The sequence below is a fragment of the Schistocerca piceifrons genome, chromosome 5 (genome assembly GCF_021461385.2).
Source record: "Schistocerca piceifrons isolate TAMUIC-IGC-003096 chromosome 5, iqSchPice1.1, whole genome shotgun sequence".
Classification (NCBI taxonomy): domain Eukaryota; kingdom Metazoa; phylum Arthropoda; class Insecta; order Orthoptera; family Acrididae; genus Schistocerca; species Schistocerca piceifrons.
The window spans coordinates 567,119,644-567,135,689 of NC_060142.1; the positions used below are offsets into that span (position 1 = coordinate 567,119,644).

The following is a 16,046-nucleotide window of genomic DNA, read 5'->3' on the forward strand; positions in this document are numbered from 1 at the left end:
ATAAAAAATTGTATTTCTCATCCACTGGCTGAAATACAATTATTTTAGTTCAGTGCCCAAAGTGCATAATGTCCTATAAAAGTCTCGTGTCAAGTGTTTTCAGAAATACAGGAAACCCAAGTCACAAAATTTAATATTGTCACCACTATAGGGCATTCTTCATCCCCTTAAATGTTGAGACCAGATCCAGCGGTGGGTGAACTGCATCATAAACGGAATCCACCACATCACCCATGTATTAATTCTGAAGTTTACACGGTAAGTACGTGGAACACGTGTACCTTGGTAGCATGAGGATCTCATCTCTGGTGTAAAAGGTAGGCCCATGGCTCTGGATGGGTTCAATTGACAACCGATTGCAGAGAACCTTGCAGTCTTTCAAGTTGAAGTTATAGGCACAAAATACTGAATTTTAACCCTCTGCTGATAAATTTGTATGTATTATTTTTAAAACTGTTAAGATCATGTTTTTAAATTTTTGTAAATTAAATGAAGGACCTGATACTAAATTTTAATGGATCATTGTGATTTTTGGGCACCATTATCAATAATGAGTTTTCCTAGTTGCTATAGCCGAGGAATCTTGAAAGCCTGGTCCCTCAGACAGTTCAACATTATACAGTGCTTTGATCACAGGACATGTGGAGCAACCAAAACCAGCTGCTTTAGCTTTATAAATCCTTCATAATGTCCCCACTCAGTTATTGTTGCACAATGTTTGGGTTTTTCAGCCATCTAACGTGAACACTCTCAATACAGTTAACCATATAAGAGTTACTTTGCGTACTGGGCTTCTATGATCACCTCCATTCCTAGTATTTATGCAAACACTTATAGCCTGCTACAGTCCATTAGGTGACAATTTCTGGTTGTGCACTTATGGTCTGCAGTGCAGAAATATATGCATCTGCTGCCGCCGCCACCACCACCACCACCACTAATTCTTTAAAGAATTGAAGTCCCATGTATAAAACAGCTTCAAATGTCTCATTATTTTATAAATGAGGTAATGTGTCAAATATTTGATGTTAAGTATGTAAAACCTTTGTGGTTGAAAGCTCTAATAATGTTCATTTTATTAATTTTTGATTTTTCGCCCGTGGACTAAAGAAAAAGTCAGAACCGAATTTTGGTAATTTGCACTGAGTTTTGCAATCTGTTTTAAGAAAAGCAAGTTTTACATGTATCTCAATGTTTATGACATAATATCTCCTGAACTGTGCATTGTACAATGAAAAATTTTGCATGTACATTCAGTGATATATGACAATGCTGTCTACAAAATGTGTTGTGAATAAAGCTAGTGTCTAAGAAGTAATAAATTAAAAAGTCACACCTGATGCTGAAGTTTGGGAGCATCAATAGCGAAAATGTGGTAAACGATAAACTTTTTTCCTTTCATTATTATGTGAGGGGTGTCTTTGAGAAAAAGGTTTTTAATGGTTTAAAATTATTTGTACAGTTTGTAGGAAGTCGGTAAGTGCTTACATTCTCAAATACTGGGTTTAAATAATGTGGGTGATTTGCACATCGTGTTACTAATTTTAATACTTGTGATATTGTGTTAAACCTTAAATGTAAGATTATAGTGCTGAATAAGTAGGTTATAACATCATTTTAAAGTTAGTCAGTATTTATATCAAGTACTGAAAATCAAATCTTTGTTGCCTCTGGAAGGCATTAAACAGGCAACCTGCAACTGGTATTGCATAACCGTTTTAGCGATTTAATAATACAGATCCTTAGGGGACTGAAGCAGTAGAGGCATGACTGAGGGAGGAGTTTCTTGTCTCCCCTGATTCTCTAAGTGCCCTCCAAGCAATCATATAGATATATGCAACATAGAACATTATGCTGATGTTGTTCTACTGACTTCTCCTGCTAGAAACACAGGAGATGATTGTAACATTTTGCTCAACACTGGGGCACATTGAAATCCAGGCGAAGACAACAGCCACGAAAACCAACTTTGTACATACTGTAGTGAAATGTGCAGTCCCATGAGATATGTTATGTCTCTGTTAAGTCATAAGGTTGTGTGGCATGAGAAAGAATGATTGAAAGTGATAGACAGCAAGCTACAATCAGTAAAACAAAATGTCAAGTTTTGGCATTCCTTCTCATTCACACAGACAGAGGAGAAAATTACACAGACTACTGTCAAGTGATTAGAATCCACTGTGAATAGTGTGTTGGTCAAACTACTGCGAGTTAACAACCTGAGATTTGGAAGGTACCTCAGTTACTATCTTCTCACATGATAAGATTTCCTTCCGCAGAATACACAGAATACAAATCCTGTCACTACTTGTCAACTTGACTGTGTGTGGCATGTTAATGTTTAAACTAGGGGCTTTGCACAGAGGGCACAGAAATCAGGCAGAACTTAGGCTTCTACACTCATGCACCTTACCAACTAATTTGGCATGGTGTCACCCACAGGAACTGAAATTGAACCAGTGTGACACGTTTCACCTGGTGGAATGCTTGCTCTACTTTTGTCAGTGGAAAGCAAGTGCAAAAGGAATAGTTTCTGTTGATTGGGGTAGATTAAAAATACCGCGAATAGTGCTACTTCTTTGGTAGTGGTTCCCAACCTTTCTGAGGCCATTACCCCTGAGTGCAATCAGATATTACAGTGAGACAACTGGTAATGCTTATTTCTAACAACCTTTTTTTGTAGATTGATGAAGCAGTTTTCAGTGCATCACAGGTGCTACCTACAACTCAAAACAAAATCAGATTGTGGTAAGATGCTTGTTACAAAACCTACTTCCTCTGCAGCACTCCTCTCCCTAATGACACATACTTCACCCTTTCCTCTATACTTACTGTTTGTAAATCACCTGATTGCTGGACTCCTTACTATTTCAGTGCAAGAAATTGGAAGATTTCAGCTTACCAGTACTTTGTGTCTGGCCACCACTACTACCATTACTACTACTACTACTACTACTAATAATAATAATAATAATAATAATAATAATAATAATAATACTGTTTGGGACTTACAGCAATGTGGTAGCTGGTACATAGATCACAGTTGCTGTTGTGTTGTACTGTCAATAAGTTTATCTGTTGCGAATGATGTAGTAGTTTCTGGCTCATCATGGGAACTATAAACAACTCAGAGAAGGCATTTTCATGAGATATTTAAGTATATGTGATGTCTGTGTCTCAATTTTATCATTATAGATGTGTGGTACAAAGTACAGCATGTGGGTAGTGGGTTGATTATGTGAGGAAGATGATGTCCTTACATTCATTTAACAAGCTATAACCTACACCACATTGTGTCATGCATTAATGGTATTATTTTAGGAAAAAAGAAAAGAAAAACTATTTTTAACTTTTTTAATCAGTATTACAGTCTTATGAAAAAGTGATAATAGTGATAATCTTTTAAAAATAAGGAAGTTTGCTGACTGAAACACAATAGAACCCTTTGTTTACCCTTCCAAAAATTTTGTTTTATCCCTTTAGACATAATTAACCCCCAGGTTTGAAACCTCTGTCTTTGGTACATGGAAGCAAAGGATAAGAAGCATCACACTGTGTTCAGTATGGATCTCGTTCAACATGTTGAAAAGGCTGTTCCGTCGGCCAATGAGGAAACATGGTGCAACCAAGGTGTGGCAAAATCGTAACAAATTAAGTTTGTTATGTGGGCTCTGAGATCATACTTCAATCAATCCAGCAACTGCCAAAGATGATGCAAAAGACTAATGTGTCTCATGGAATTTCAGTGAAGTACGCGACCTGCAGTACTGTACAGAGAACTGAGAATAGGCCTGTGGTTCTGAGCGAGTGGAAGGTTTGAATTGAGGGCATAGAAAGCTCTGCGACAGACTAGGCTGTGACTTCCTATATTTGTGTCAAGAGATTGAGAACTATATTGTTTGCCTATATTGCTCACGTGCAACACAAGAGGCGTATAAGTCAGATAATGATAGCTGTAGATCACCCCACAGCATTCATACAAGACCACAAGACATGTCATCCCCTCCAGATGACAGGTTAAAATCTTAGTGCAGAACTGTTGAAGCATTCATAGCAACTTGCCAGAGAATGAAACACATCTGAAAACAAGGATGCCCCCATAATACTGTGTACAGTAAGCTATTTAAAACCCAAAATTGGCAATGGTGAGATTTTTGCATCTAAGCCCATATAAAAAAAGGATAGACCACACTTGTTGAAGTACACAAGAAACTTAAATTCACTGAAAAAGAAATTGAAGCTCCAAGCTAGATTATTTGGGCATGAGGCAGTATCAAGAGCAGGCAAAAACATGTATTTGGGGCCTTCTATTGAACACCAGACTCGCCCCCAGGCGTAACAGAAAATCTTACAGAGGAAACCTCAACTCATTGGTACAGTGTTCCCCAAACTATCGCCATTGGATGAGACTTAAACCATATAACAATTATAAAAATAATTACAGTTCTGTAAATGGTCAGTTGACATGATATCCTGTGAAACAGTGACCATGAAGCAGTTGAATCAGCGATAATTGCCAAAATACGGAGGGAAACAAACAAATAAAAAGTTTTGCATGTCTTGTAAAACAAAAAAGACATTAGTATCATATCTCAAGAAGAAGCTAGAAGCGTTTATCTCTGGGCATGAGCATGCAGAGGAACTGTAGCTATGGTGTTGGTAGCAGAAAACATACTTATTTGTCTCAATTGGCTGAAATCTCTTGCTGTTGTGCTGTGTCGAAATGAGTGTGTATGTTCCAAATTCCACCAGTGGTGAGGTGGGGAACCTAATCTGGTTTCTTCTTGCAAAGGGATATGAGCTGTTCCAGATTTTTAACAAAATCAGAATTGTTTATGGGGATTGGCCGAATGGATGTTTGTGGTGAATAAGTGAATCTTTGTCCCTCAATAATGACTGATGGGATGTTGAATGAGATTGAAAAAATGATTCATTGTGACCTTTAATTAACTTTGGCCCAGAAATATCCAGATATATTCTGCATGAAATCATTACTGAAACCCTTGGTTTTCAAAAATTATGAGTGAGTGGGGTAGCAGAATAGCTCACATATCACCACAAAGTTGACAGAATCAAAACTTCCCAGGAATTACTTGAGCACTTCAAACTGGAAGATTAACAATTCCTTGACTCTGTTGTGACTGGTGACAAAATGTGTGGGTTGCCCATCGCACCCTTGAGGCAAAAGGAGAGTCAGTGCATTGGTGACATTCCTCCACACCATCAGCCAAACATTTCAAAGCCTGGGAAATCATGGATTCTGTCTTTTGGGACTGTAACAGCATTGAATTTTTACCACAGGAGAAAATAATTAATGCTGTGTGGTACTGTGAAAGCTTAAAAAAAGTGTTGTAGTGTGATACAGAACAAAAGAAGGGGAATGTTAACAAAGTGACTGTGCTTGTTGCATGACAGTGTGTGTCACCACAAAGCAACTCTTGGATTCATTCAGTTGGGATATTAACAATCACCCCACTAATAGACCTGATCTGGAACATCAGATTTTCATCATTTCACCTCTTCTCTTTGAAGTTGTTCATGATTGAAAAAAGGTTTCGTACCTATGATGGGGTACAGAGTGCCATTTAACACTAGGCCAAAGAGGCAGCGGGAGACTTTTTTGATGATGATATTGGGAAGCTAATCTCTCAGGTCAGAAAGTGTACTGAGAATGAAGCTGATTGTCAGAAAATAGTGCTCGATGTACATCTGTGTTTTTGTACATTTTTCATAAGTATGATGCTTGTCCAATTTTTCAACTGAATACTCTCAATTCCTAGACAACTCATACCCAGTAGAATATCATGATGGGAGGGATCCTCCATGGTATACAGTCACTGTAAAGAAACTTTTAAAGAAACGGTGACTAGTATACAACATTAGAAAACAAAGCATAGGAGTATAGATATTGACGTGCTAAACATGTTTTCTGTCATAATGGCTTAAAGACCTCAGGTTATATGTTAAGGTGTTAATGACACCAAAGTAAGTGACCGTCCTTTACAAAGGTAGATCCATGAATACTGCCACAGTTTTAACTCTTACAGCATTGCAGAGATGACTGATAGAAATATTTATGTCAGTGGCGATAGGAAACAGCCAAAATCACTAAAATGCTCCATAGCCCAATTGAATTACTGTTATATCAATACAGAATTTGCAGCTGAATTAGTCATCTCACAATAATAATATACGGTAGATCTCTCAAATAAAAAAAATTGGACGTAGTGGCTGGAAGAAAAGACAACTACAAGAAGCACCTACCTACAAGAAAGACAGCAGGGGTGATTCACGGTTATTGACCTGGTTGGCATTATTAATAGATATCTGACTCATTGCAGGTGATGCAGTTATCTTTGGAAAATGGAAGTGAAGTCCCATGCTTCTTGACAGCGCATAGGGGAACGATGCCTCCAACCATAATGGGGATGAATGATGATGATGAAAATGAAACAACCACCCCCAGTCATCTTGGGGCAGGTGAAAATCCCTGACCCTGCCAGGAATCGAACCCGGGACCCCAGACTTGGGAAGCGAGAACACTACCACCAGACCATGATCTGTGGACTGCAGTTATCTTTAATGAAGTGCAACCTGAAAAATGACTACCCACACACATCGGGTCAAGTCTTTGTGTGTTTTCAATGTTGCACAAAGACCTGAAACTTTCTTTAAATGTCAAGAAATGTAAAATTGTTACTTTACAAAATGCTACAATACAATATCGTATGTTCACAATGTCAGTGAATCACAACTGAAATTGGTCAACTCTTATTAATACCTGGGTGTGGCAATTTGTGGGGGTATGAAATGAAATAATTACATAGGCTCAGTTGGCAGGCCTTGGTTCATTGTTGCAGTATCAAGAAAATGTTCTCATTCTACAAAGGAGATTGCTTATGAAACATTTGTGTGACTCATCCTAGATAATTACTGAAGAATGTGGGAGCCATATCAAATAACTAGTGGAGCGGGGCCACTGAACATACACAAAGAAGGGTAGCAAGAAAGGTGTGTAAATTCGTTTGGCTTAATGGAGAGCTTCATGAAAATGGAAAGGGAAAAGGGAAAAATGTGTTGTGGCCTACTTACAAAGTTTCAAGAACAGCCCCTCACATACCACCCCTGTGAAGATAGCAAATACAAAATTAGACTAATTATATCATGCACACTGGCATTTAAGCAGTCATTCTTCTTTTTCTCCATGTGTGACTGTAACAGGAAAAAAAAAAACCTGGTTTAGAAATTAATGGAAATTACTTTCTTCTATGCACTTCACAGTGATTTGCAGTGTGTGAATGTAGATGCACCCATTTTGTGTATAGGTGTGGTATTATGAAGAAGAGTTTGCTATAGCTTGATTCCCCCCTCACCCCTTAGTGACATGAAAAGTCATTTTCTCACCAGTGAAGTTTATTGTAGTACAAAATACTTTTAGATTTGAAGCCCTAATAACTGCAAGACTGATAATGGGTAAACAGTGGTTGGGCCCAGAAAAGATAGATCATGACTGTGTTTGTTGCACATTATTTGTTTTGCCTGTTACATCATCATAACAGTGGAGCCACTTGCATATGATTACTACAAATTAGCTCTGTGTAAAGTTATAAATTGGTGCAGCATAGAAACAGATTTAGCTTAGAACGTTGATTCAGATGTCATTGTATAGCGCTTTCAAATTACTATGAGGACTCATAGTGACCAATAAAAATAATCTCCAAAATACAAGGAAAATTGGATTCAATTTAAAATCCCAAAATAATGCAAAAAATGTCATTTCATGTGACTCGTAAATATGCCAAAAGTGTAGAGAACGCAAATCACAGGACAGTTCATGTTAAAAGGAATCCAAAAGGCTAGTGTTCTGTGAATGCAAAAGCTACAGCAATGTCAAAAAGCAAATTAAAAAAATAACAAAATGATATAAGAGGTCACTTTGTGACTTATAAACATGCTCAAAATTATATAAAACCAAATTAGAGGGAAGGTTGTCTCGAAAGGAGTCAAAGAAGCCTGAGAAGTTCACTGCCAAGTTACTGCGAGAGCTACAGCAGCATCGAAAAGGAAAACAGAAATGACACAAAGCTATTATATAACTGGCCCATGAGGCATATCACTACACTGTATTACATTGTGCCCACCGGAGCTCATGTCATGTATGCCTGTGATCTACTTCAGGCAGTTGTGTAAAAAGATGCCACTGCTGATTGTGCTGACCTCATTGGTAAAATTCCCTCAATGCACTTGTTCAGCTTTGAGTACACAGATCCATACTACATGTGATAAATTTGTGATTTCTCTATTGTATAAGCAGTACTTTGTATTAAAGAGGTTTATAATTAAATAACATACACTCCTGGAAATTGAAATAAGAACACCGTGAATTCATTGTCCCAGGAAGGGGAAACTTTATTGACACATTCCTGGGGTCAGATACATCACATGATCACACTGACAGAACCACAGGCACATAGACACAGGCAACAGAGCATGCACAATGTCGGCACTAGTACAGTGTATATCCACCTTTCGCAGCAATGCAGGCTGCTATTCTCCCATGGAGACGATCGTAGAGATGCTGGATGTAGTCCTGTGGAACGGCTTGCCATGCCATTTCCACCTGGCGCCTCAGTTGGACCAGCGTTGGTGCTGGACGTGCAGACCGCGTGAGACGACGCTTCATCCAGTCCCAAACATGCTCAATGGGGGACAGATCCGGAGATCTTGCTGGCCAGGGTAGTTGACTTACACCTTCTAGAGCACGTTGGGTGGCACGGGATACATGCGGACGTGCATTGTCCTGTTGGAACAGCAAGTTCCCTTGCCGGTCTAGGAATGGTAGAACGATGGGTTCGATGACGGTTTGGATGTGCCGTGCACTATTCAGTGTCGTCCTGATTGTGGCGCTCACCTGCACGGCGCCAAACACGCATACGACCATCATTGGCACCAAGGCAGAAGCGACTCTCATCGCTGAAGACGACACGTCTCCATTCGTCCCTCCATTCACGCCTGTCGTGACGCCACTGGAGGCGGGCTGCACGATGTTGGGGTGTGAGCGGAAGACGGCCTAACGGTGTGCGGGACCGTAGCCCAGCTTCATGGAGACGGTTGCGAATGGTCCTCGCCGATACCCCAGGAGCAACAGTGTCCCTAATTTGCTGGGAAGTGGCGGTGCGGTCCCCTACGGCACTGCGTAGGATCCTACGGTCTTGGCGTGCATCCGTGCGTCGCTGCGGTCCGGTCCCAGGTCGACGGGCACGTGCACCTTCCACCGACCACTGGCGACAACATCGATGTACTGTGGAGACCTCACGCCCCACGTGTTGAGCAATTCGGCGGTACGTCCACCCGGCCTCCCGCATGCCCACTATACGCCCTCGCTCAACGTCCGTCAACTGCACATACGGTTCACGTCCACGCTGTCGCGGCATGCTACCAGTGTTAAAGACTGCGATGGAGCTCCGTATGTCACGGCAAACTGGCTGACACTGACGGCGGCGGTGCACAAATGCTGCGCAGCTAGCGCCATTCGACGGTCAACACCGCGGTTCCTGGTGTGTCCGCTGTGCCGTGCGTGTGATCATTGCCTGTACAGCCCTCTCGCAGTGTCCGGAGCAAGTATGGTGGGTCTGACACACCGGTGTCAATGTGTTCTTTTTTCCATTTCCAGGAGTGTATTAATATCAAACACATGCTAAGATTTTATCTCAACATTTTCAAGAAAAAATCTCTGGCGCTGGCCCAAACTAAATTTTTTATTTCTTTATATATTTTCTTTGGTAAACACCAGTTCCTCAATGGCAATTCGTAAATTTATAAATTTTCTTTTTTGTTAAAAAGTGTATACACGAAAAAACATTTTATCTATATACAGAGAAATATCCTTTTATCTGTTTGGAAATTCCCTTTCAATCATTCATCACAGTTTGAAGCAAATCCATTAGGGATTGGGAATAAATCAGAACATTCAGCAAATGACTTCATATGCTGCACCAGTTACTGTTGTTACTAATAAATCAATAGTAGATATTAAGGATGGAAATTTTATTTACTCTGTTTATTCTTAAAATATCAGTAATACATAGCTTGAGTAAAAGGCTGCTGTTTTCCTATTAATACTATTGGATTGACATTCATCAGCCATTTCGTATTTGTATATCTTGGTCCTGATCCAGAAAAAGTCATATAATTTACTTTACTGAGATCATTATTTCCTTCCCTGCCTAGAGGATTCTGTGGTTCCAAGTTTTGAATTTTCAAACAATGCAAATAAATAAATAAATAAATAAAGATGAAAAAGAAAAGAAATGGCATGTCTTGTTTGTGAGTGACTATATAAAGAAATTTGCATTCAAGTACCAAACTCCATTCAAAAACTTTGACACACGTGGATATTTCACATCCAAATGATACAAAACCTAATAGGAAAGTTAAGTTTCCTCAGGGCTGGAAACAAAATGAAGTTGTTATTACTGGTAAACAATTATTGAAAAAGATACAGCAACTGTTCACTACTTTTCAACATATTTGAGAGAGAGAAAGGGGGGGGGGGGGGGGAGAGAGAGAGAGAGAGAGAGAGAGAGAGAGAGAGAGATAGATCCCTCCACAATCAGGCCTTGATGACCAACTGCTGAGTCATCCTCTGTCCTGTGGCGTCATTTGAATGCAGTATGAAGGGGCACAGGGTCAGCACACATCTCTGCCAGCCATTTTCACCTCGTCATGTCTTGGAGCCACAAATTCTCATTCAAGTAGCTCTTCTATTGACATCCCATTCTGAGTGAACTCTGTTCGAGTTCTACCACCAAGAAAAATCCCTGGCAGTACCAGGAATTGAACCCAGGCCATCCACATGGAAGTCAGACTTGCTGACCACATGGCTATGAAGGCGGATTCTTTTTAACATATTAGCCTCAAAATATGTTTGTAATATCATTGGATTAACTTCAGTGTTCATGGGTAACAGAAGTCTGCTTGGAGGGACTGACTTTTCTGTGAAAATATTGGTTCAGTTGTAATGGCCTCAGATAAGAGAAATGATGGTAAACAATACTGGTAGTATAGTCAAATATTGGCCAGTATAACTTGTGTAGGGAACATGTTGTGCATAAAGTCTTAAGTGTACTATTATTCTTATCAGTCAGTAAAGTTTCTGCTGGGTGGATCCTTCATCCTTCCTTGTGATTGGTTTTACGGTTTGAACAGAGTTTTAGTATAAGAGCCAAAATTTGCTGTGTCATCTCTGCATTAAAAACCAAAAAGCAAAATTCCCTTTCTGTCCCACAATGTTATGAGCATCATTTTATACATCAGAAGAGCCCATTTGAATTTTATGATGCATGAAGATTATCATTAATATTATTGCATAAAATCCTGGTTTTCTTTCTTTTCTAAGAAAAATGGGAAATTTATTTTTCATTTTATACCATATTCTTGTCTGAATTAGTCCCTGTAAACACGGTACTGCTGTAGTGGTTTCAATTATACTTCCATTTGTTTGGATATCAGGAACTTCAGCATCTATCTGCCCTTCAATTTCTGTTTGTCAGTAGGCCATTTTTAATCATTGCATTGGTGATACTGGTGGTATTGCTAGGAATCATGAAGTACCAAGCCACAAGGAACCTCTTTATGGAGGGTTAAACCTTTGTTCAGATCACAGAAAATGCTCACCGTTTAATTTTTCTTCTTTATCTGTGCATAACTTCATCAGTGAGATCAAATATGATGACACTATTGTAGAAAAGATACTTTGAGAACTGTGTTTAGTAGTCCTGAAACAGTTATTGGAAAAGTGGGTTTGTTGTTATCATACACTAATTTTCTAAAATAATAATGGTAGTAATAAGAAAAGAGTATACTGGTATGTAATAACTCATTATTAGACTGTCTGCCTTTCTATTGTATGTTCTGGCACAATGTTTGGTACTGAACTCATATTCAGGAATGATGTTCCAATTCTTATGTGGTCATCCTGAATAAGATTTTCAGTAGTTTCTATAGAAGGTATAAATGTACATTAGTATAGTTCCTTAAATTAATTTATGATCTAATCCTTCTATGGTCCTTATTCCAATCACCTGGCTGCTACGGTGTTAGATTGTAACGTACCCATGTGTCCTCAGTTTTTTGTCTGCTTGGTTCTAAAATTAATAGAACTGTGTTGTCTTTTACCTCATCTATACATGAATTAACTAGAAACTTGTGTAGATATAGCTGCAAGGAAGAAAAATAATGGTTTAAAGTACAGATGAAGTCATATGTTGTGAAGGAATATGCCGTATGGGGCAGGAAGTGTTTTTAATTTCTGGAATACAGTTCTTATCTTGAATACTGTGATGACAGTGGTGCAAATTCGTATATATTTCTAGTGGCAGCAAGCATCCATATGTTTAAAATTATTATTATTATTATTATTATTATTATTATTATTATTACTACTACTACTACTACTACTACTACTACTACTACAACTACTATAATGCCTTCATTATCTCTAAATGTTTTATGTGCAGGTACTTTTCATATGATGCCAGTGGGCACAGACCATCATATCATGCAGCTCCTGGTTCACCACCTTTGCTCTTTGCCGACAATAAAACATTTGACTGGGACGAGACGCATCAAGTGCACTCGTCTTTGGTTCATTATTCGCCAAATGTATTGGATGATCCAGAACTAATTGCAGGCAAACATCGAACACTTCTCACATTCACCTCTTATATGGTATGTCATACATATGGAATTTTATATAAGCACACTTTCAAGGAAAACATACAAGAAAAGATTTTGTTTCCATTACTAAATGAATGGCTGACCTGAGACTTGTATTTTTGCCCAGTATATATAACATTATGATATTGGTATTTAATGTAATTAATATGTCATTGGGAAAACACACACACACACACACACACACACACACACACACCACCGGGGTGCAAGCAGTTGTCTGGAGGGGGTTTGGTAAGGGATAGTAGTGTATGGGTGGGGAGAGAGATGAACACTGTCTAGTGGAGCGCGCAGAAACTAGCCTGCCAAGAGGCGCAGTGTCAGGAAGTTGTGGGGCAGGGAGATGGGGGGAAAAAAGGAACAAAAAAGGAGAGGAGCAGGGAAAGACAGGAGGATACAGTGGGAGAGGTCTGCAAATAGAGTGAGAGATGAAAATGATGAGTAGATGATAGGATGGAGGGGGTGGAAACAGTTGGGTGGAGTGTGTAGGGACAGTATGTTATCCTAGGTTAAGGCTGGGATGATTACAGGAGCTGAGAATATGTTGTAAGGATAACTCCCATCAAAAAGGCTGGTGGTGGAGGGAAGGATCCAGATAGCTCAGGTAGTGAAGCAGCCATTGAAATAAAGTGAGTTATGTTCAGATGCTTGTTATGCCACACGGTGGCCTACTTTGCACTTGGCCAGAGTTTGGCAATGGCCGATCATCCTGGTGGACAGCTGGTTGCTACTCATACCAATATAAAAAGATGTTCAGTGATTGCAGCAGAGCTGGTAAATGATACAGCTGCTTTCACCAGTGGCCTGGCCCGTGATGGGGTAGGATGAACGTCTGACAGGACTGCAGGTTTTGCATGTGGGTCTTCCACAGGGATTTGATCCTTGTAGCAAGGGATTGGGAGTGGCATAGAGATGGACTAGAATGTGGTGGTTGGGTGGGTGACAGATCTCCACTTTGGAGGGGTGGGAGGTACTCAGGTAGGATGTCCCTCATTTCGGGACATGATGATAGGTAATCAAAGCCCTGGTGAAGGATTTGGTTCAGTTGTTCCACTACAGGGTGGTACTGTTTGATGAAAGTACACTCCATTGTGGCTAGGTGGTGGTGGTGGGGGGGGGGGGGGGAGGGATTTGTGGGTGTTGCAAGAAGGGGGGGGGGGATTTGGGGGTGTTGCAGGAAATGACACAGGATATTTGTTTGCAAACTAGGTCTGGAGAATAGTGCCTGTCTTTGAAGGCCTTGGTGAGACCCTCAGCATTGTAGAGATGCCTACCCCAGGTGGCCAGGCTGTGTGGGAGGTAGTTTTTGGTGTGAAAGGGTTAATGGTTGGTGGGTTTAATGTGGACAGAGTTGTGGATGGAGCCATCATAGAGGAGGAGGTCAACTTCTAGGGAAGTGGCACGCTGGGTTGAGGAAGACCACTTGGAGTGGATGGGAGAAGTGGTGTTGAGGTTGTAAAGGAACAAAGTAGGGTACCTTGGCCCTGAGTCCAGATCATGAAGACATCATCAATGTACCTGAACCAGGCTAGATGTTTGGTGTTTTGGGAGGCTAAGGAGGTCTCCTCTAGATGGCCCATAAAAAGGTTGGCATAAGAAGGTGCCATGCGGTTGCCCATGGCTGTGCTGCAGATTTCTTTATATACCTTCCCTTCAAATGAGAAGTAGCTGTGGGTTAGGATAAAGTTAGTGTGGTGTATGAGGAATGAGGGGTGGGTTTGGAGTCTGAAGGATGTTGGGGAAGGAAGTACTCAGTAGTCATAAGACCATGGGCATGAGGGATGTTGGTGTGCAGGGAGGTGGTGTCAACAATAATGGGTAGGGATGCGGGAGATAAAGGGGTAGGGATGGTGGAATGTCTGCAAAAGAAGTGGTTGGTGTCTTTGACATTGGAGGCTAGATAACAGGCAGTTGGTTGGAGCTGTTGATCAGTAAGGGCCGAAATTCTCTTAGTGGGCACACAATAACCAGCCACAATGGGGTGTCCAGGACTGTTGGGTTTGTGGATTTTGCGGGGAATATAGAAGGTGGGTGTGCATGATGTTATTGGGGTAAAGAGGGAAATGGATTCAGGGAAGATGTTCTGGGAAATGCCTAATAAGGCTTTAAGTAGGGATTGGAGTCACATAATTGGTGGAGGCCTTCTGTCAGAAGGATTGTCCTGGATCCCTACTCATCACTGTTGACGCTACCTCCCTATACACCAATATCCCTTACACCCATGGTCTTACAACTATTGAACACTATCTTTCCCAACGGCCTTCAGACTCCAAACTCACTACCTTATTCCTCATACGCCTTACTAACTTTATTCTAACCCACAATTACTCCTCATTTGAAGCAAAGATATATAAACAAATCTGCAGCACAGCTGTGGGCGCAACACATGGCACCCTCCTGTGCCAACCTTTTTATGGGCTGTCTAGAGGAGACCCTCCTAGACTTCCAAAACACCAAACGCCTAGTCTGGATCAGGTTCATTAACAATATCTTCTTGATCTGGACTCAGGGCCAAGACATCCTGTCTTCTTTGTTCCTTCACAACCTCAACACCTTCGACCCTGGGTGGCCAAGCCGTGGGGAGGGATTTTTTGGTGTGAAAGGGATGATAGCTGTCAGAATGCAGGCACTGCCCCACAACCTCATGACACTGCACCTGTTGGCATTCTAATCCTTGCACACTCTGCCAGACATTGTTTCTCTCTCGCCCCACTCATACACTACACCCCTTCCCATTTCCTGCCCCCTCCAGGTTGTTGCTTTCCAGCCTGAAGTGTTGGAGTTTGCAGTCATGTGTGCATGAGGTGTGCTTGCTTATGTGTGTGAATGATGTGTGTTTCTGTTTTGCGGATTAAGGCTGTGGCGTAAAGCTTTATGTAAGTGTCTTTTAATTGCTTTATGTAAGTGTCTGCAACTTAACATGTCTTCTTTACAAGTAAGTAGCATCTGTCTTTTCCTACATTGTTAATATCCATGAGAGAGTTTGTTTTCAGAGAATTAATAGGTCTCATAAATGCTGTGAAGTAGTTAGGTTGATACTGCTACCCAAGTATAACTAAATGATTTTTCGTTTGGGTTCATTGCGCCAATTTCCTCACTTAAATAATTTTTAGAACAAGCTATTTCATGCTGCTGTTTCCTTTTTGGATATCAGTGACATGTTTCAAGTTTATTCTCAGAATTACAAAATTTTGGTTATAATATGTCCAAAAAAATTATAGAGTTTTATAAAACAGAACAGTGCCTATTATAAAGGAAAATTAAATACACGTCTGTTCATGTTGGCAAGGTAGACCTGTACTGTGTACTTT

At 40.4% G+C, this 16,046-nt stretch overlaps 1 protein-coding gene across 2 annotated transcripts in view; it reads left to right on the plus strand.

Annotated features, from left to right (window-relative positions):
• The window catches only part of LOC124798708 (CDK5 and ABL1 enzyme substrate 2), a 182,648-nt gene that overhangs the window by 144,222 nt on the left and 22,380 nt on the right, over positions 1-16,046 (plus strand). For both annotated transcript variants that reach the window (XM_047262221.1, XM_047262223.1), the window contains one exon: positions 12,519-12,729. In XM_047262221.1, coding sequence (XP_047118177.1) covers positions 12,519-12,729 — 211 coding nt within the window. The remainder of the gene's footprint in view (positions 1-12,518; positions 12,730-16,046) is intronic.